At 37.4% G+C, this 23,042-nt stretch overlaps 1 protein-coding gene across 2 annotated transcripts in view; it reads left to right on the forward strand.

Annotated features, from left to right (window-relative positions):
• The window catches only part of LOC109843985 (thylakoid membrane protein slr0575), a 29,465-nt gene continuing 14,293 nt past the window's right edge, over window positions 7,871–23,042 (forward strand). The window contains exons 1-4 of one of the 2 annotated variants that reach the window (XM_020412991.1): window positions 7,871–8,218; window positions 14,946–14,992; window positions 15,069–15,171; window positions 16,745–16,831. In XM_020412991.1, coding sequence (XP_020268580.1) covers window positions 7,979–8,218; window positions 14,946–14,992; window positions 15,069–15,171; window positions 16,745–16,831 — 477 coding nt within the window. In that variant the 5' untranslated portion in view covers window positions 7,871–7,978. The remainder of the gene's footprint in view (window positions 8,219–14,945; window positions 14,993–15,068; window positions 15,172–16,744; window positions 16,832–23,042) is intronic. The other variant, XM_020412990.1, reaches the window with a different exon arrangement.

Here is a 23,042-nt window from a genome sequence, read left to right on the forward strand (position 1 = left end):
TTATCAGCGGGCTCCTGGACTTTAATACGCAAATTGGTGCGCCTAGTTGCCCTGATCTCTTTGTCATGTTGAGGGTGGCGGCGACTCCCAGCATGTTGAGTCGTTCGGGGCTTCTTTATCGGGCCCAAACGTTCTTGAACTAGAGCTTTGCATCGTCCATCGGGAAGTGGACCGAGGCGTTCCAAAACTGACTTTTTTCTTCGGGATGATTCTGCGTGATCTCCCGGAGTAGCTATTGGAATTATCGACGATTTAGGTTGGTTCGCCGGAGGTTGAACCTTTGCTGAAGGCTGCAAAGGTTGCACTTTAGCCTGAATCGCCGCTTCAGACTTCGGCCTCCATACTTGGCGGGTTGGTGGCGGCTTTTTGGCTACTTCCTTCTGCGGGCTTCTGCGGGCTTCATGGACTTGAGCCCGTGCCTGCGCTGACAGTGCGCGGCGCTTGCAAATGCGCTCCTCAAGTGTCGAACGATTCCGTTTGACACGGATCCATTCATTCGTTGGCGGCTTGGAGGAGCTGCCATTCATTGTTTGTTGAGGCTGTTTGCCTCTCCTGTTCTTCAGATCCGCGTTATAGCAGATTTCATCAGTGGACTCCATTGCCTTTGCGAATTGCCGCGTCAGGCATTGACGTCGCCTCTGGCGGGCTCTATTTGAGAGAGTCACTACGCCCTCAGCGGCGGAGGAATTGGCAAGAACAGATTTGACCTGGTTGGAGGTCGGTGGAGCTTCACCCGATGCAACTTCGGCATCAATTGGGGTGAGATCTTCATTGGCATTCTGCACTTCTTCGTACCAACGGAGTTTTCTCCTGGAGGAGAACTTCTTGGACTTGAGGGGGGAGGTGGATCCGGACGAGGATGACAGATACTCTTCGAACTTTTGTTGGTCGAATTCATACTCGACCTCCTCCTCGACCGGGATCGAGATCCGCGGCTGCGACGCAACGATCTCGGCAGCGAGATCGGTGGCTCCCACTGTGGTCGCCAGATTGTTCGCGAGAAAAATTGCACTCATTGATTCCATTGTTATCTTAAGTAGTAGTTTTTCGATTACAAAAGATCCGGTCTTTTTATAAGATCCGGTTACAACAAAATCAAAAAAAGAAATAAAAATTATAACTTTCCTTATTTGTCGAACGAATCGTGAGATCCTGTTTTGTGGTCTCTCGCTTTTGTGGGTTCTTCGCCTACGCCGGGGTTAATCCGTGGACCACCGCGCGATCTTGATCCGGTCGGATCTACACGGTATGACGGGTGCTATTTCACGAAGGAAATAACAGCCAGGGGTACTATTTCACCAAGGAAATAATAGCCTTCTCGGGATCAAAAACCAAGTTTTGATCCGGAGTATTACCGTGTGGATCTCAGATCTGATCTCCCTCGAACTCCTGCCTTATCTGACGTGGATGCTTGCCAAGAACCAGATCTGAAAAGTCAAGTCTTCTAAGCTTTGAAAATCCGAAGGTGAGTTCTCAATCCAGCAGAGTTTCGGCTCTAAAATTTCCAACCTCTGAAAAATGAGCCATGCCCCTCTATTTATAGGCATTTAGAACCAGATCTGGGCTCAGATCTGGGCCCAGATATGGGCTTAGCCCAGGTGGCCGGCCACCTAGGTGGCTCGGTTTTGGCCGAGCCACCTAGAGGTGGCTCGGCTTTGGCTGAGCCACCTAGAGGTGGGGCTAGGTGGCTCGGTTTCGGCCGAGTCCTCCAGGTGTTTGGTTTTGCGCCCGTTTTCCGGTTTCGCGGTTTATCCGAGTTTTATTGTTGATTTGGACTCTGATTTGGCAGTCCGGATCCTGATTTGGCAGTAAATCCGCTTCGGTGTTCGAGTTCGAATCCGTCCCACAGTTGGATGACTCGTTGACTCACCGAACCGTTAGCTTGATTCCGCATGCGAGTGGATTTATTCCTTTGTTTGCGTGCGGTTCGTTAGCCTTGTTGCCTCGTTAATCCGCTTCGTCGCGTGTCACTTGGCTTCGATGTGGTGGACTAACGCTCGTGTTTAGATACGTCACCCGATGGTTCGTCGGTTTGTCGAATCACCATGCCGAGCTGTGCTAAGGGACCCATAGGCAGTTTTATATGCCTACAAGGATCTCGCGATTCGTTCGACATAAAAGGAAAGTTGTAATTTTTATTTTCTTTTGATTTTATTGTAACCGGATCTTATAAAAAGACCGGATCTTTTGTAATCGATAAACTATTACTCAAGAGTGCAATGGAATCGAAGAACGCAATTTTTCCCGCGAACACCCTCCTCTAGTGTTTTAGTTTGTATTAGATCAGATCCTACATAATTGGTTGTCGACGGAGAGTTCAAGGACACACGCTTCTTTAGTTGTCTGGCTGAAGGCCGACAAACACCATATTTTTAGTTGGCTACACAAATTGTTGGCTGCAATGGTAGGCCAAGTGCGAGTACATGTATCATCGATTTGGTGAGTAGGCCGACAAACACCACCCTTTTAGTGTTCTACGCAAGTTGTCTGTCTATTGGGTTGACCGCAAGGGTAGCTCGAGTCGTCCATTGGATATGTTTGATTAGGTGTGGAGCGGGACACGTGTCTGTGTCCCAAGGAAGATTAACATTTAGTTGTTTGTAGGCTATAACAGAAGACAAACAAAGAAGACAAATAGAGGGGGAAGAGATTCAGCAAGAGAAAATGAAATTCAATTCAGGCGAGGGTTTTCTCCACTCTGATTATCAATCTATGTGGTTATTCTTGATTATCTTTTCTTTGATATTCACCCCTACATGATCTAAATTGGAAAACATGCACAAAACCTATACGAAACCCTAGTTTTTCATATTTTAATTTTTTTTAATCTTAGAAGATGTGCAAAAATGTGATTAATTAGTCCTTATAACAATTCCAAGAAGTTACGAAGAGACTAGAGGTGAAACAACAATGAAACAAAGTTGTAGCAGATCAATCATGTAGGATCAGTGACGGATCAGCTATTTGGTTGTGCAATATTAGATGTTTATGTTGGCCTTCTTGTTTTGATGATGATTTACAAACAATTTACATCTAATGTTGTTTGTCTAATGTTTGTGTTTTGTATTTATTCTAGGCAAACAACAAGTTGGAGGATGGATGAAATAGCGCTTCAATGACGATATCAAATGGAGGTTGGCGGAATTGTGGAGTGAAGCTTATGCAATTCAAGTTCAAGATCCAAGTTCAACTTCATCAGCATAGTGTACCAAGTCAAGCTTATTGAAGATCAATGTCGGCTTGGGTAATCTAGTTTAGGTTTTATATTATGTGTGTTAGATACTCTAAGCTCAATATCATATACACACACATTTTATTGGTTTCCTTGTATATATATGTAGTCATATATATATATATATATATATACAACACAAGTTTTGGTTTTTATGTTTATAAATATGAAATTACATATTTCATATTTATTATTGTGATTTGGTTTAACTACTTAGATATGAAACAAATATATTTTTATATACATACTCATATGTTTCTATTGTATTTGTAAAAATATTGTATTCTTAGTTTTTAGACTTAATAATAATCATATACATATTTTATTAAGTCTACACAATTATTGTGCAAAGTTTCAAAACATGGTTTAGCCTAAATGTCAAAATTCATATGTTTACATTTTCGTGTTTTGGACTATTTTACAAAATGATGATATTTCTCATTTGGGAAGTCCTTTTAGAAAACCAGTTTTTGTAACATGTGTATTATCATGTCTACAATCATTTTCCATTTTATATTTTTTGGAATTTATTTGATATTTTTAAACAGTGTTTTAAAATCAGCAAACTGTTTTCAAAACCTGAAATTTCATATATCAGTTCACGGTTGATCGCCACGGCCATGTTTTTTCTTGAGAAGTCAGCAGAAACTTTCACGGTCGACCATGACGGTCGACCGTCAGTCTGTAAGTTCTCATGGTCGACCGCCGCGGTCGACCGTAGCCTGTTCTGTTTGTTTTCTCAGTTTCAATGATCTTCGCGGTCGACCGCGATTTTCCCACGGTCGACCGCCGTATGCCCAACGGCTCTTTTTGTACAGAATCAAAAATCTGATTTCTAGGATTTTGTGAGATTTGGTTTGGGGTTTTTGCTGTTGTTTCCTCTTCCTATATAAACCCTCAAACCCCTTCTATCTGTGTACTAAGAAAAGTTTTTAAACAAGTTTTAAAAAGAGTTTAAGTTTGGTTTTAAGTTTGTTTAAGGGTTTGGTTTGTGAAGAATTCCACAAGAGGAAGTGGAGATCAATTCATTGATATTTGAGCTTCAATCCATCTCTCTCTCTCTCTCTCTTGTCATTTATTGGAGAAGTTTTCTAAACTCTATCTAGCTTTATATTTTGTATTGTTTGATTATCATTCTATTAAGCTAGTATTTATATTTGAGTTTAGTTTGATTTGATTTGATTTCACTCATTGTTTACACACACCCACTTGAGCTTATTGTATTTGCATACATTGTATATTTGGGTTGGTGAGAGTTGTAACAATTGGGTGTGAGCTTTCATTGTGTTCTCATCCATATTAGAGAACAATCATTTATTGTAAATGTGCTTAATGTGAAATTCACTTTGTAATACACTTGTACACCGAGAGAAGTGTGTGGCGAGAGTCGGGGATCGTCCCAAGAGGAGTGGCGTCGGTTGACGAACCTAGGGAGAGGTTATATCCGAGCACTTGAGGGAGACACGTCTAGTTCAACACTTGAGAGGGTGTAGAGAGGGATTACAAGAGTGTGTTAGTTGTAGAGTTTTCGGTAAACTAGAAAACCGTATTGTGTGGTGTAAACGTTATTCGGGTGAACGTAAAAAACCCGGTTGTGATAGTGGATTTCTCCCCGGGAGTGGGGAGCGGAGACGTATGACGGAATGTCTGAACTCCGTGATCATTTGATTGTGTTTGAGTGTGCTTTGGCGTTCATTTATATTTGTGCTCATTGCTCATATCGCCTTTATCTCATTATCTAGCTTGTCCACTACATTGTTTACATTTGTTTATGTTACCCTTGTGTTTGCATATCCCTGCATATATCATATAGTATATCTCTTTGCTAGGATATATCACCTTGTGTATATTGCATATTCTTGCTCATAAGTAATTGGATATCATCTTGCAAGAATAATTTGTTAATTAATTTTAATTAGCATAAAATCGGATTAGATTAGCATAAGACCCTAATCACCCCGCTCTAGGGTCTAACAATTTAAACCAAATTTAGATGTCTGATCGTTTGATAGCAGATGTCTAATTTAACATCAGACATTTGATTGAGCGATGCAGGTGCCTCACCGGGGATGACAGAAATCGATTTTCAGTCCTATTTTTTAGTGACACCTAGACTTTTTAGGAGACATGTGGCTTATGATTTTTACACGTCTAGATATTTCTATCATACTATATCTCCGTTGATATGTAGTTTAGTTTGTTTAGACTATTTATCAATTTTTAAACATTCATAAGAAGACTCATGTGGATAACTGAGTCAGATAACTCAAGAAGTGTCATTCAATACAAACTTCTACTAAAAGATCAAGATGGTTACTTATGAATTGACAAATTGCTTCCAAACATAAACAAATTAAACGATCATTCTTACAAATGCCAAGAGATAACCTAACAGAACAAAATTATTTTTCAAGCAATCGTTTTATAAAATTATCAGCCAATTGGTGTTTTGTATCAACATATTCTAGGCAAATATAATTACTTTTAAACTTTTAAGAAAGTGATGCTTGACATCAGTCTGTTTTGTCCTAGAATATAAAACAATATTTTTAGATAGATTAATGGTTATCTCACATGATTGCTATATAATGAAATATACATGATAATCATATAAGGTTTTCTTCATCCATTGAATCTGAGCGTAACACAGATCATCCGCAATGTATTTAGCCTCATTGGTGGATAGAACAACACAATTTTTGCTTCTTACCGAACTATTAGACTAAGGAATGTCCAAGAATCTGACAAGTTCACTCGTACTTTTTTTTATCCATCCTACTACCTACAAAATCTACATCACTATATCCCATAAGGTCAAATGATTCAGATTTTGGATACTATAGTTCAACGTCATAAGTTCCCTTAACATATCTAATAGTATGCAAATGTGATTCTTCACATCAAATTGAAATCTAGCGCATAAGCATATGCTAAACATTATATCAAGTCTACTAGTTGTAAAATAAAGTAAACTGCCAATTATACCTCTATACAGCTTTTAATAAACACTCTTCCTATGTTCATCCTTCTCAAGCTTAGTTATAGTGCTTATGGGAGTGCTGAGAGTTGTAAAACTTTTCATGTGAAACTTCTTGACCACTTCCTTAGCATACTTCTCCTAACTGAGGAATATGCCATCCTTGCCTTGCTTGGTTTGGAGTCTAGGAATGCAAATTGAGTTCCCCCATCATGCTTATCTCAAACTTCTTCTATATAAGCTTCGAAAAACGCTTGCAAAAAGACCCATCAGCAGCACCAAATGTATCATCAATATAGATATGAGCAATAAGAATATCATATTTATTATGTTTCACAAATAAAATTGTATTAATTTTGCCTTTAGTGAAGCCATAATTTAACTGAGACTGAGATAGTCTTTCATATCATGCTTGGTGCTTGTTTCAAACCGAATAAAGCCTTGTGTAACTTACATATATGATTTGGAAATTCATCAAATTTAAAGCCGGGTGGTTGTGCGACATAAACTTCCTCATTCAGAAAGCCATTCAAGAAAGTACTTTTCGCATTTATTTGGAAGAGCTCGAAGTTTCTATAGCATGTAAAGGCTAGAAGCTTCCCAATAGCTTGCAATCTGGCAACATGTGCAAAATTTTCATAAAAGTCAATGCATTTTTCTTGATTGTATCTCTAAGCTATATGCCTTGCCATATTTCTTGTAACAATGCCAGCTTCATCAAGTTTATTCGTGTACGCCCATTTGGTACCTATAACAGAATAATTTTTTTGTCTTTCCACAAGACCAAACACCGTTCCTTTTAAAATTACCTAACTCATTTTGCATGACCAAAAACCAAGAATCATTAATAAGAGCTTCAGAAATATTATTAAGCTCAATATGAGATAAAAATAAAATAAAAGTGCAATGATTCCTATTTTGGAATCTAGTTATTACGCTAGAAGAGATGTCACCAATGATTTGACTTTTTGGTTGATTTTTCACATCTTTAAAGTCCTATGGAAGATTATAACAGACTCGGGTTGTGACCTTACCATGTTATATAGTGATTTTCCATTGTGGTTAATTGTTATGTTGTTATTTAACATTTTTATTATTCTTTATTCACATTAATCTTAGACATGGGATCCTAGTATTTAGTTTCCAACGATTATTTTGACAACATTTAAATTTGAAACTTTTTGCTTGGTCAGATGTTGTTGGTAGGACAAACTTTTAACATCGACCATTTTAAACATTTATTTACAATTTTCGATCCAGTCCTAACTTAATTAGTAATTTTGACCTAGTTACATGAAACTAGGTTAAAATTGCTAATTAACACTTCACGGGATTGCCCCTCACGAGATTACCAATCCCTTAATGTTTTCTATGTTTAAACTTCACTGGATTGCCAATCATGTGAAGTTTTATTCACCAATTTCAACCTAATTTCATGAAACTAAACTGAAAATGCTAATTAAGTTAGGAGTGTGTCAAAAATTATAAATAAATACTTAAAAGTGTCTATTTTCAAAATTGGTCCATCGTCAGTAAGAACAAAGTAGGAAAAAGGATAGAGGCTTCGTTGCACCATTCAATTTCAATAGGCTTCATACGGAAATACACGTCATTAAACCCCCAATATTCTGGCGGCTCTAAATTTGGCATCCAAACAACGCTTATCCACAAAGAGTGAACAAGAAACGCAGAACCCACGAACAAAATACGAGAAAAAGAAAAAGAGGAGAAATAAAAACGGGAACAAGAAGGGGGGGAGGTTGAGAAATATGTTGATGGAAGCAGCAAGCGCTGCGAGCTCGGTGTTCCTCTACCCGCAACCAGCGATCTTCCGGCGGTTACACTCACTGGGCGGTAACCGCTCCGCAAAAACCCTGCTGAGAAGAGTCCCGCACCTATCGAGGCTCTCGTCCACCGCCCGCGCCGCTGATTCGACGCAGCACGCCCCGCCCGTCGCCGCGTCCTCATCGAAGACCGTCGTCCCCGATAACGACTTCTCGTTGGCAAAGGTGCCCTTTTTTGGGTTTAATTTCTTAAGATATTACCATATTCCTATGATCAGTACTTCACTGTAGAAAAGAGGTTTTTCTTTTTTTCTCTTTGAAATTTTATTTGAAAAAGATTAATCTTACTTTTGTATAAACCTTGGAAGATTTCGTTTCAGCATGTCAAGATTGCGTAGTTTTGGTTAATTGATTAGTTTTGGTGAATGTTGCTTTTGTTTATTTATTTATTTATTACGAGGATGCTATCTAATCAAAACATAAGTGTATGACAAGTGTTGGCTTGTGTAAAAAAAGTGTCCAACAAGTACCTTAAACTGAGATTTGTATGACTATAATCAAGGACAAGCTTGAGATGTGTTAGAGGGAGTGTGGATGTTCGCTATGGGTGTTGGCTGCAACACGAGTGCTCGTTCATGATAGATGTGTTCATGCTATATGTCTGAGACCTAGGAGCCCTTTGTCTGTTGATATATCTACTCTTTCTTGCTTCTTTTTTTCTCTCTCCATATTAGATCCTAAATTCTTTCTTAAGTTTATATTAGGCCCTTTACACTAAGTCAATAGATTAAAAATTAAGATTTGGGGGGTCTAATATAAACTTAAGAAAGAGTTTAGGGTCTAATATATAACCTTTTCTTTCTATTCTTCCACGTGCTTTTATGCACAACCTCAATTTTAGATGAGCAAGTTCCTTAGCTATTTAAGTTCCGTTCACCTGAATCTACATTCTTGATTGATGACAGTGGTTTAGAGCCACCGACCTATTATCTGAGAAAGGGAAAATTTTTAACTTTAGTTTCCAACGGAAGGTTTGCTGCAGAGCTTACACGTGGTTGCAAGATCGTTACATATCGATTAGTACATGCTTCATGCAATTTCTGTTAAGAGTTTGAAGTGTGTTTTATAGTGTGAGTTATATTTTGTTTTGCTCTGAGTACCTTGATTGATTAATTGGGTTCTTTCTAAATTATGTGTCCATGGTCAAAGGTTGGCATTCTCAGCTATCAAACATGACACATTTGTTTCGACATGGCTAATATTTGATTTTTGCAAGCTTCCTTGGGTAATCTAGCTATGAACTTTCTACTGAAGTTCAAAAAGAGGATGGTTTTCTTGGCCACACGTATGAGTGTGAAACTAGATTTGTATATCTCTTCCACTACTTGCTATAACCTTATCTTAAATGAACTGTGTGATCATAGGTAAACCAACTCGTGTATTGTTATCACTTGACCACAAATGACATCCATTGTCAGTTCTCCAGTTTTATCCATCCTATGTTAGTAACCTGTTCTAATCCTATAATAATTTAGTTATATCTTTGAAGTTTTAATTTACACTCTTTTTGCACTAAACCTAAAACTGCCAGCCTTTTTTACTGTTAAAAGAAATGTATCTCCTTTAGCAGGAATTTTTTTTTCTGAAGACAAAGTAATTTTATCAATCTAACACCACTGAGAAACATGCTAGCCTCTAGCTATAGTTGACTTTCTTGGAAGAGAAGTTCCTGAGAATTATTATTGTATGTATTGACTCACTATAAGCCTGTCGAAATTGTTTAAGCTGATTGTTTGTCATCTAATTTGGAGGAACTTGTTGACAGTCATTAGGCACTAATAAAAACAATTGCTAGTCATTAGGTACTGTTGACAGAATCCCCAGAATATTTGCAATTATGTATCATATTTGATTGCGTACTATTTTAGGCAGTTGAGAGATTTGTTAGCTAGAAAATATATATTAGGAATCAGTTTTTTATTTTCCCTTTAATGAGGGAGATTAGTTACCTGTTTTGTATCATAAAAGAAGTCTATATATACTGATGTACAAAAACATAATAAAAAAGCTTATGCTCATATTTTTCATTCTCTGCTTTATGGTATCAGAGCTAGGGTTTTGATTCTGCCTTCCTGTTTCAAAAAAAAAAAAAAAAAAAAAAAAAATGTCCGAAGTCACGTCCAACTCTCAGCCTCCTCAGCCTATTCAGATTACTACAATCCGACTAAATGGTGACAACTTCCACCGGTGGTCACAATCTGTTCGCATGTATCTCAGAGGGAGAGGGAAAATTGGCTATATTACAGGAGACTTGAAGAGGCCTGACGTGAAGGATCCAGCCTACGCCGTTTGGGATGCTGAAAACTCCATGGTAATGACGTGGTTGGTAAACTCCATGGCTGAAGAGATAGGGACAAATTATCTCTGTTATTCTACAGCCAAGGAATTATGGGACAATGTCTCACAGATGTACTCTGATTTAGGAAATCAATCCCAAGTGTATGAATTAACCCTTCGACTTGGGGAAATTCGCCAAGGTGAGGACTCTGTGACAAAGTATTTTAATTCTCTTAAGAGGATTTGGCAGGACCTGGACTTATTCAACGATTACGAGTGGAAGTCACCCGAGGACTGCAATCATTACAAGAAGATGGTGGATGTCAGCCGAATCTTCAAGTTTCTTGCAGGATTGAACGTTGAATTTGATGAGGTTCGTGGCCGGATTATTGGAAGAAACCCTCTGCCACCAATCGGAGAGGTATTTGCAGAAGTACGAAGGGAAGAAAGCCGAAGACAAGTGATGCTTGGAAAGAAGGCTACAGGTGCAACCGGAAATGTGGAAGGATCAGCCTTAGCCATTCCCGAGGCCCAAGTCAGCCGAAAATCATCCCAGAATCAGCGGGTTGGAGACAAAAATAACCTGCGCTGTGACTACTGTGGGAAAACACGCCATACCCGAGATAATTGCTACAAGCTGCATGGAAGACCATCCAATGGCAGAGCTAACAAACCTGGTGAACAGAATATGGCTACAGTAAATGAGGCCGAGTCATCCCCATTCAATAAAGAGCAATTAGATCATCTTCTTAAACTTCTAAAATCCTATTCATCACCTAATACTCCTGTCGGTTCCATGGCGCAAACAGGTAGCAATTCTTTGGCACTCTTGGTTCTTGGAAAACAAGGTCCTTGGATCATAGATTCAGGAGCCTCTGATCATATGACAAGTTGCTCTCATTTGTTTAGTTCCTATTATCCTTGTTCTGGTTTCGAAAAAGTTAGAATAGCTGATGGTAGTTTTTCATCCATTGCGGGCAAAGGAAACATTAAAATATCAGAAAAAATCACCTTAAAGTCTGTTTTACATGTTCCAAAACTTGCCTGCAATCTTCTTTCTGTCAGCAAACTCTCTAAAGATGCTAACTGCTCCATTCTTTTTCGTTCTTCCACTTGTGTTTTTCAGGATCAGAACTCGGGGAAGATGATTGGAACTGCTAGAGAGACAAATGGGCTTTACTACTTTGATGAAACTGCTTTCGGTAATAAAAAGGCTCATGGTTTAAGTAGTACTAGTTTAAACCCTGTCTATGATCAAGTTATGTTATGGCATAGAAGATTAGGGCATCCTAGTTTTCCATATCTCAAACATTTGTTCCCTAAATTGTTTAAAGGAATTGATTGTTCAAAATTTCAGTGTGAGGCTTGTCACTTGGCTAAAGATCATCGTGTTTCATTCCCAATAAGACCTTATTTTGCTTCGAAACCATTTTATTTGTTTCATAGTGATGTTTGGGGGCCATCTAAGGTTAACACACTCTCTGACAAAAAATGGTTTGTGACTTTTATTGATGATCACACAAGGGTATGTTGGGTTTATTTGTTGGAAAAGAAATCAGAGGTTCAACAGAGATTTAAAGAATTTTTCCTAATGATTGAGAATCAATTTCAAACCAAAATTGGTATTCTAAGATCAGACAATGGGACTGAATACTTTAACAAATATTTAGGAACATTTCTTACCGAAAAAGGTGTTATCCATCAATCAACTTGTCGTGACACACCACAACAAAATGGCATCGCTGAAAGAAAAAATAGACACCTTCTTGAGGTAGCTAGAGCCATAATGTTCTCTATGAATGTACCTAAATATCTTTGGGGAAATGCTCTCCTGACTGCTTGTTACTTAATAAATAGAATGCCATCTCGAGTTTTAAAATTTGAAACACCTTTACATTTTTTGAAAAAGTGTTTTCCCACATCTCGAATAACTGTGGATCTTCCTTTAAAAGTGTTTGGTTGTGTTTGCTATGTGTATATACCAAGTGTTTTTCGATCAAAACTGGACCCAAAAGCTGAGAAATGTGTGTTCCTTGGTTATGCATCCAATAAAAAAGGATACAAATGCTTTAATCCAGTCACAAAAAAATTTTTTGAGAGTATGGATGTACACTTTGTTGAGGACCAACCTTTCTTTCTGAAAAATTCTCTTCAGGGGGAGAAAATAAGCGAGGAAGATAATTTTTGGGAAACTTTACCTATTCTAGAGGAAAATATCCCATTGGTTAATTCTGATAAACAATTTTTGGAATCAATTGTTGATAGAGTGGAACCTAGTGATAGCACCCTTAATCAAAATTTGCCAAATATTACTTTATCAGAGACAGGGGGAGAAGTACCTCCAACGGATCATAATCCTCATCCTGAGCTTCAGGTTTATACCAGGAAAAAGTTTCACAAACGTACTAATGCCCCAGTTGTTCCCGCAGCAGATGCTCAATCCGATTTTCCGAGTGATGATCCTACAACTCAGAGTAATCTTCCTCCTACTCCTTCTCTATCCCTTAATTTACCTTCTGATGTTGACCTTCCAATCGCGTTAAGAAAAGGTACCCGAGCTTGCACTAAACACCCCATTGCAAAATACTTGTCGTATGAAAAATTATCAAATACTCATAGAGCATTTGTGTCTAGAATTTCTAATCTGTCTGTGCCAAGAACTATTCAGGAAGCATTAGATGATCCGAATTGGAGGTTAGCAGTGATGGAAGAGATGAATGCTCTTAGGAAAAATAACACGTGGAGTATTACAGATCTACCCCAGGACAAGAAGACAGTTGGGTGCAAATGGGTGTTTACAGTGAAGTGCAAGGCTGACGGAAGTGTGGAGAGATACAAAGCTAGACTCGTAGCAAAAGGATTTACCCAAACTCATGGTATAGACTACCAAGAGACTTTTGCTCCTGTTGCTAAAATTAACTCTATCAGAGTACTTCTTTCTCTTGCCGTTAACTGCAACTGGCCACTTCATCAGTTCGATGTAAAAAATGCCTTCTTGAATGGAGATCTACAAGAAGAAGTCTATATGGACTTGCCACCCGGATTTGAAGAAAGTCTTGGAAGAGGCAATGTTTGCAGGTTAAGAAAATCTTTATATGGACTAAAGCAGTCACCTAGAGCTTGGTTTGAACGGTTTGGAGATGTTGTAAGGAGACACGGCTTCTCACAAAGTCAGGCTGATCATACTATGTTTTTCAAGCACTCCACCGAAGGTAAAATAGCCATTTTGATAGTATATGTAGATGATATTATCATGACTGGGAATGATCTACTTGAGATCAACAAATTGAAGAATAAGCTTGAGGCTGAGTTTGACATCAAAGACCTGGGAAAGCTTAAGTATTTTCTTGGGATGGAATTTGCAAGGTCCAGGGAGGGGATCTTTATCAACCAACGAAAATACATTCTTGATTTGCTCAAGGAGACAGGGATGACAGGTTGTAAAGCCGCAGAAACTCCAATTGACCCAAATGTGAAGCTAAAAGCGGCAACAACAAATGAGATGATGGACCGAGGACGGTATCAAAGATTAGTTGGGAGACTAATCTATTTGGCGCATACAAGGCCTGACATAGCTTTCGCTGTAAGTGTAGTGAGTCAGTTTATGCATTCACCTGGACCTACTCACTTTGAAGCTGTGTTCAGAATTTTAAGATATCTAAAGGGAAGTCCAGGGAAAGGACTCTTGTTCAAAAATAGGGGTCATCTACAAGTGGAAGCCTACACAGATGCTGATTGGGCAGGAGATGTGATTGATAGAAGATCTACCTCAGGTTATTGCACATTTGTAGGAGGGAATTTGGTCACCTGGAGAAGCAAAAAGCAAAGTGTTGTGGCAAGGAGTAGTGCAGAAGCAGAATATCGCTCTGTTGCACATGGTTTTTGTGAAGTGTTATGGATCAAAAGACTCCTAGAAGAGTTGAAGGTTTCCATGCCAGCACCGATTAAAGTCTATTGTGATAACAAGGCAGCAATCTCCATCGCTCACAATCCAGTTCTACATGATAGAACAAAGCATGTAGAGGTGGATAAACATTTCATCAAGGAGAAGATAGACAGTGGTGTGATATGCATGTCCTACATACCCACCACGAGCCAAGTAGCCGACATACTCACCAAAGGACTTCCTAGGGTGCAGTATGAGAACTTAGTAAGCAAGCTTGCCATGAGTGATATATTCATGCCAGCTTGAGGGGGAGTGTTGACAGAATCCCCAGAATATTTGCAATTATGTATCATATTTGATTGCGTACTATTTTAGGCAGTTGAGAGATTTGTTAGCTAGAAAATATATATTAGGAATCAGTTTTTTATTTTCCCTTTAATGAGGGAGATTAGTTACCTGTTTTGTATCATAAAAGAAGTCTATATATACTGATGTACAAAAACATAATAAAAAAGCTTATGCTCATATTTTTCATTCTCTGCTTTAGGTACTAATAAAAACAAGGTAGCATGAAATGTTATGTGCATCTTGAATCCTTGATATTAATATCTGACTTTGTTTTTGCACCTAACCTTCGTGATTCTTTATTATTTTGGCTGCACTTGGTTTTAATTGTTTGGAATTTCTCTGTCTCTTGAAATTGCTTATTCTTACATAGTTACATTATAGGTCTCTTTTGGTGTTATTGGATTAGCAGTCGGCGGTACACTTCTTTCGTAAGTAATTTTAGAATGACTTTTCATACAATGCAAAGTTTTGCCTGTTCACCATTGAAAGATATTCTTCTTTCAGATATGGGTTTGGTGCTTACTTCACTATTCTCCCCGGATCCGAGTGGTCTGCTTTGATGTTGACGTATGGATTTCCTCTTGCAATCATTGGTATGGCCCTGCAGGTAAACATTTTACAGGCTATTGTTTGAACTTTTCTGAATCATCAAGTATGTTGCTTTGTGTTGCACGTGTTTTGCAGGTTGATGACTCTAGTTAAATACGACTCTGTATTATACCCTCTGTCAGATGTTGAACTTCCAGAACTTAGCATACAGTTAGATAAAGAACTATAATTAGTACCTTTTATGCATCATCTATCTTCAATAATATATTTAGGAAATCTGCAGCTGCTCAAACTCTGTACCAGTTCAAACCTAAGTCTAATAAAAGACTTGCTATGGTTTCTGTGCACATATGCTTAGTACTGCATGATATCCTGAGGAAATCATTCTAGAGAATAATGGGGAAGCAAGAGAATTTTTATTATTCAAAGAGGTATGAATTGGACTATCATGTGCATGTGTAAAGGAGGGGAAGGTATATAATCATACAGGCCAATTCAATTGATGCTTATTCTTGCATATGCTACATACCACAATAAAGAAACATGGCATATGATATAATCAAGCTAAAAGAAATGAGAGTGGGTTTATGGGTATTCAAGATATTGAACTTTTTCCCCCTTGGACAAGGAATCAAACCCATTCTATTGCTTTACATTAGGCAAGAATTTCTAGAAAGGAACTTCGTCTTGGTTTTACATGGCATTTGATGTTAGGGTATTTCTTTTCTGTTTATGCATTTCTGCTGAATGATACTATTTCTATTATTTATTTTATGTGTTTTAGCTTGATATTAAGTGCTAGTTGATCACATATTAATCAATTTCCATTATAATATGACAATGTTACAGAAGGCGCTAGGCGGACCAGGCGTTTGAGCCAGTGCCTAGTGCCTAGACGCCTAGGTGGCGCTTAGGCCAGCGCTTAGGCGTTTGGCCATTTTTTAAATTATTTAAGTATAATAATTGATAAAAATATGTTTTAAATTCATATAAATTTACAAAAAAAGATAGTAATCTTAGATTCGCAATAAACCATGCATACTTAAATGCTAAATAGCCAAAATAATAATTAATAATGTTATAAAAAACGCTAGGAGGCTTAGACCCGTCACCTATAGCTCAAGAAGTTTTCTTTTTTTAATTTTTTAATTATAATAATTGATAATGTTAATTTTATAGAAAGCTTAGGTGCCGAACTGGTGTCTAGACGGATTTTTTTCTTCATTTAAGTGGTGGTCGAGGAGGTTTTGCTGAAGGTCTGAGGAGGTAGTGGAGATGTTCATATTTAGAGGTTAAAAGAGTTTGAAGGAGGTTGGAGGAAGTAGAGGCTGCAACGCAGAAAATCGCGATCAAGGCCTAAAAAGTACAATCCATGTAAACAGACAATGCTCCCCTAAACACTCCCAAAACCTATGTGGGTAATCCAGGTACCGCGTAGGCGCTAGTTAGGTGGCCTACGTACGACTAGGGCTAGGCAGACTAGGCGGATGCTTTTTAAAACAGTGTAATATGGCGAATTCCTGTCTGAAACTTTCTTCGCATTGCATACTATTGAAACACTAAGAGTGTTGTTTTTTCTTCTGTTTGTTTAAACCATTATTATTAACTTCTTGTATACAATGTATTTGCAGTATGCCGAGCTGAAACCGGTTCCATGCATAACCTACTCTGATGCAGAGACCTTGAGAGAAACATGTGCTACTCCTATTCTTAAACAGGTATATTTCATGGGTGAAGTGTCATTTATTTTCTCTTGCTAGGATGTAGATGACTTTGTCAGCAAGATAATGATCAAGGTGGCTAATTAACAAAATTAAATCATCTTGTTTACTGTCATAGAATACGCATGTTGTCAGAATAGCCACGTGCAAATATCCAGTTCAGGGGGTAACAATAAATGAGAATAGGGAATAGCAGTAACAATCGATGGGAATAACTGAACACTGCTATGCTGGACGTTATAAAATAAGACAGAGTTTCTTACATATCTGTCCATGTGCTTGTCTCTGGACTCTCGATGCACAAGATAAGCATATATGTTCTTGTCTTTTTTTGTACTCAGATGCTATTTCAAATGGTAAAGACTTTCTAAATAGGGGTTGAATTGTCCACCCATTATTTCTATGAAATAAGTTGGATCTGTGCATAATATACCAAATAAGGATAATATTTCCTATGTTGAATCGATCATGAGTACAATCTTGTAATTACCTTGATCTTCTTATAATGCAGTTCTTTTTGGTTATACTTTATTTTGTACTTGTAATACCGGAAAATGGAAAGGATCATATGAGGGTGAGGGGTAAGATTGCGCTTTGAGCTGAAGTGCTATTGGTGTAGAATCAAATTAATTTTACCTATTTATTTATTTTGCTGACACTTTGATTTTGTTCCCCGTCTTTCCTTTAAAGAAAGATAGAGAAATGAACTGAGAAATCTATGAGATCCTAGATTAGAACTGAGGGGCTAGAACAAATAGCTTCTAAGTTATTATCATGTGAACTGCAATCCTAGTAAGGTAAACTGAAATCTGAAAAGTATTAATCAATCGACAATCATGCTTTATTTACAGGATTCTTAGTTGTTCCCGATCACGGGACTATATCACACGCATATCTTCAATTATTTGCCCACTGGTACTTCACACAGGGCTCTGGTTCATCAAAACAACGCATGAAAGAAAAATACATTGACAACAACTATGAGAGCACCAAAGTCACAATAAGATCTAATCAAATGATCCGGACAAATATTAATCATCATTTGAAGGGAAAATTTCCCAATGACACTAGTCAACAAGTATGAATATCAATTAATAGCATTCAGTTATGGAGATTCATACGAAAAGCCAATAGAATGATAGAAAACAACGGAGATGTTGCCTCCTACTTGTCCGCATTGGATTCTCTCAAGTTCAATGTGCAAGTCCGAGATTCCCAATCCTACTCATTTACATCATGTAATACTTAGAGTTCTCTTGCTTTTGTTCTTATTCCTCTCTGGAAATTCTACTACTTGACCATCTCATGTGTTTCTTATGATGCCACTAGGAACTTTAATTAATTATGTGTAGGAACTATTCTTGCGGATAAGTACCTGCATATTTTTCTTTTACAAAACAACACTGTTTCGTAATTTACCCCGGCAAGAATACCAAGTATTCCTAATAATCAAGGAACCACTAAACATGTTAACCTTCACCTGGAAAGCAACTATCTAAACAAGAATATTTATTTAGTCAACAAGATTTTAGATTTAATTAATTACTTCACATATGAGTACCTTCCTTTATTTTCTGGTAGTGTTAGGTCTATCCCATTGACATGGGAAAATAAAGAATATACCTAATCACCTTGAGATAGTTGGATTCATATACGAACCATGGACTACATAGTTATTAGTTATAACATTCTATTTAGGTTATGGAGACTACTAAGATTGTTATATCATGTCGAAATCAGATTCGAACGCTGAGATACAACACATACTTACACGATAATTAACCAATTTATTGAATTATTTAAATTACTTTAGAATTCGAGAAAAGGTTGAGTACTTACAATATTTGTCCTTCTGTCTTCTATAATACTTCAAGAATTCCGTAATACTCCTCAATGTTTTTGCATCCTTGTATTGTTCCCTTTAAATTCCTCAATGTGTCTTGTCAATCATCATGATCAATTATTGAGAAAATAAATTGAGTTTGATCTCCATTAGATGATGATTTTTGGTGGTTTGGGAGAATAAACTCAAATGAGTTGGGTCTGTATTGGATGATAAGCTCGGCCTTTGTCCAAATTAAAGAGCTCCTTTCACTTCCTCTCACTTCTTATTATCTATCTAAACTTAGCTCCTCCTCATGTATAATAGCTCATGTCTTTTTGTTCCTCTTTTTTCTATTTCCCCATTTATCAAACTTTTCTTATGCTTATATGGATCCCACTGCTCATGTACACCAACACTAAGTTGGTTGTCTACAACACCCATCACTCACATTTTAACTCCCCTTCCAAATTAACCACTTGGTCATCCTTATCTTTCTCCTTTTCCTTTTCTAGTTAATTTCATGTAGTATTTGTTTATAATTTTAGCCTTAGGCTATGTGTTTTCGTAGTCATATGCTTACCCCCTAAGTATTTCGTTTCATGGCACCCTTCTCTTGCCACATCTATCATTGTTTTTCACTAACTTCCTTATAATATATTACTTTATACCTTGCAAATATATGTCGCATACATTATATCTATTTTTCAATTTATTTAGATAGTTGAAAATACTATCAAATAAATTTATACCTCTTTGATCAGTGGGAGGTGAGCAATCTATTCTATGCCTTAGTTGGCTTATAACTTCCTATTTCAAAACAAAAAATGAAAATATTTAAACAGATATGCTACTATAAAATTTCGGGATATTACATGCTTGGCCTTTTATAGCCGTCTTATACATACCCATGAATAATGTGTTCCACTTAAAAGTTTGACTTTCATTCGTGAACCAATACAAATCTTGTGTTTAAACTAAGACACATGAAAGTTATGAGAACTATTTGTATCTAAAATCAAGGTCACACTAGTGGCAGAGTAAGAGAAGGTTTCTTTTGAGGCCAAGTGTGTGAAAAACCCAATGCTCGTTGATCAATTTCCTTCTGATTGTTGGTACAATGAAGATAATCAAGTAGAAGAAAATGCTAACTATGTTAGTGAAGAAAATCAAGTCTTATTCCTATGAAGAAGAGCCCACAAAAGATGATACGTGGTACCTTGACACCAGCGCAGGCAACTACATGTGATGATTGGACATGTTTGTGTAACTGGATGGTCGAATCATAGCCAAGTTTCATTTGGAGATCAATCTAAGGTACTCGGAAGGAAACATGTAAAATCTTTATCCACTTAAAAATTGAATATCATCAATTCATTTCGATAAACAAGTAAGAAACTCTTTTCCACAAGAAGCTTTATATCATGCGATGAGTCCATTGGAAATTGTCCATTATGATGTTAGTGGACCTTTTCTTTCCTTCTTTATATGGATGTAAATAAAATATTTTATTACTTTTATTGATGACTATTGTAGAAAAGCTTAGGTTTATTTCTTGAAGGAAAAACGAGAGATCTTTACAACTTTTAACAAGTTCAAATTCTATATCAAGAAACAAAGGACATCTTCATCAAAACTTTGCGCATTAATCGAGGCGGAGCAACTCTAGGGAGTTTAATGATTTTTGCCAAAAGCATGACATTCAATGACAACTAACGTTTGCATGTTCTCCATAGGAAAATGGTATAGTCGAGAAGAAAAATCAAACCATTCTCGACGTGGCGAAGACCATGCCAAAGAGCAAAGACTTGCTGAAAGAATTATGGGCTGAAGTAGTGGATTGTGCAGTTTATCTTCTTAATTGGTACCCCACCAAATCTCTTGAATATGTCACACTACAAGAAGCATGGAGTGGCCGGAGGGTAATGTTTTCATACTTGGAAGTATTTGGAAGAATTGCATACTCAAGGCCTACAAAAAAGGAGGGCAAAGCTCGATGACAACAACAAGAAATTTATCTTCATTGGGTTTGATACTTATTCTAAAGCTCATAAGTTATTTGATCCTAGCAATCATTCTTTGCTTATTCGTCGAACCTATGAAGCACGGACACGCATAACATGAAGCCGTGTCGTGTCGTGTCCGTGTCGGACACACGTGTCGAACACACGTATCCTATGTATTTTTAGGATTTGCCTTGTGTCGACGTGTCGGATGGCCGTGTCGGATCCGTGTCCGTGCTACATAGCATCGAACTTATATTACATGGGTACTTCTATCAGAAGCCATACTGGTACTCGTATTGAAACTTCTTGGATACTCCTTGAATATATGCATACGTTTATTCAGGCATATACTCAATTATATAATACAATTTTATAATACATGTTTTAATTTACAACACTCAATACACTTCTTGGACGTATATCCTATACTTCATATCTATTTCTTTTATATTGATGGTGCAGCGAAATAGGTCTTTGAAAGAAACAATCGAGAACCTAAATTGATAAAAAACTAATGATAACTTTTCTTCCAAAATATTATTCAGATTGTTTTTCCTAGATACAACTCAAAGCCTTAAATAGAATACATAATATAAAGAATAGGAAACATACTAAGAATATGAAATGAAATTAGGAAACTTAGAATAGGAAACATGAAATTAGAAAACTTAGAAAATAATTCTAGAAAATAGAAAACTAATAATAAGAATGGAAAACTTTTTTTTATTAAACGTGTGTTGCATCAATCTCATCCTCTTGAAGAAAACTCGTCCTCGAGTTTCGTTATTGTAGAGAAAACTCATTTGGTGGAAAGTACTCAAAGATATCCGCAACGTTGAAGGTGTTGGAGATGTTCATTTTAGTTGGAAGATCTTGGTGGAAAGTACTCAAAGATATCCGCAACGTTGAAGGTGTTGGAGATGTTCATTTTAGTTGGAAGATCAACTTTGTAAGCATTATCACCAATCTTCTGGAGAATATGGAAAAGATCAATTTTCTTGTCCTTAAGTTTATTGTAGGTGCCGAATGGAAATCGATGCTTACGTAAATGCACCATTACCAAGTCCCCCTCATTAAAAATCTTCTCACGCCTATGTTTGTCTGCTTTGGATTTGTACCGAGAATTAGCCTCCTCCAGATTTTTCTTTACTTCATTATGAATCCGTTGAACACGCTCCACAAACTCCTGAGCATCATAATTAACATCGACAGAGGGAGGAAGACGAATCAAATTCATAGTATGCTTCGGAGCACTAGTGTAGATAAACTTCAAAAGGTGTTTTTTTAGTAGAACGGTTAGACACACTATTGAAAGCGAACTCAATCTGTAGAAGGGCAGCATCCCATTGTTTCGGTTTGTCACCACACACAGCCCGAATCATGTTGCCAAAAGTACGATTAGCCACTTCCGATTGCCCATCTGTCTGTGAATGGCTCGTACTACTATACTTCAAGGAAGTGTCGAACAACTTCCACGATGTCCTCCAAAAATGACTTAGGAATTTTACATCCCTATCAGAAGTTATGGAACGAGGAACACCATGCAGACGAACAACTTCGTGAAAAAACAAATGAGCCATGTAAGATGCATCAGAGGCTTTATTACAAGGAAGAAAGTGAACCATTTTAGAAAATCTATCAACTACGACAAAAATAGAATCAGCTCCACGTTGAGTTCTTAGAAGACTAATAACAAAGTCCATCGTCAAATCTTGCCAAATTGTCTCTGGAATAGGCAAAGGAGTATAAAGGCCAGTATTTTGAGTTTGACCTTTAGCCTTTTGGCATATGGGACAACGATGAACGAAATGTCCAACATCTCTCTTCAATTGAGGCTAATAAAATCGCTCCTCTACCAAGCTAATTGTCTTGTCCCGACAATCGTTGTCCACCTAATCCTCTAGTGCGCAATTCTCGAATCAAGTATTCATGCAAAGAAGATCGAGGAATGCAGAGTTGTGTACCTTTAAACAAGAACCCATCCTGAATTAGGAAGTCAGTAATAAATTCCTTGTTGCTGCATTTCACCCATATATTGCTAAAGTCGCCATCACTAGTATAAGTATTTTTTAAAGAATCAAAACCCACCACCTCCATACTAATCGTAGCTAGTAAAGAGGCTCGTCGACTTAAGGCATCTGCTACCCTGTTAGATTGACCAGATCTATGCTTGATGACATAGTTGAACTTCTGTAAAAAAGTTATCCATCGAGCATACATTCGATTTGTTGTTTTTTTAGAGTTGATATACTTTAAAGCTTGATGATCTGTAAATAGTACGAACTCCTGTTGAATCAAATAGTGTTCCTAATGTTTTAAAGCTCGAATAACGGCTTAAAATTCAAGCTTGTAAGTAGTCCACTTTTGTCGAGGCTCTGCA

Source organism: Asparagus officinalis, chromosome 5, assembly GCF_001876935.1.
Source record: "Asparagus officinalis chromosome 5, Aspof.V1, whole genome shotgun sequence".
NCBI lineage: Eukaryota > Viridiplantae > Streptophyta > Magnoliopsida > Asparagales > Asparagaceae > Asparagus > Asparagus officinalis.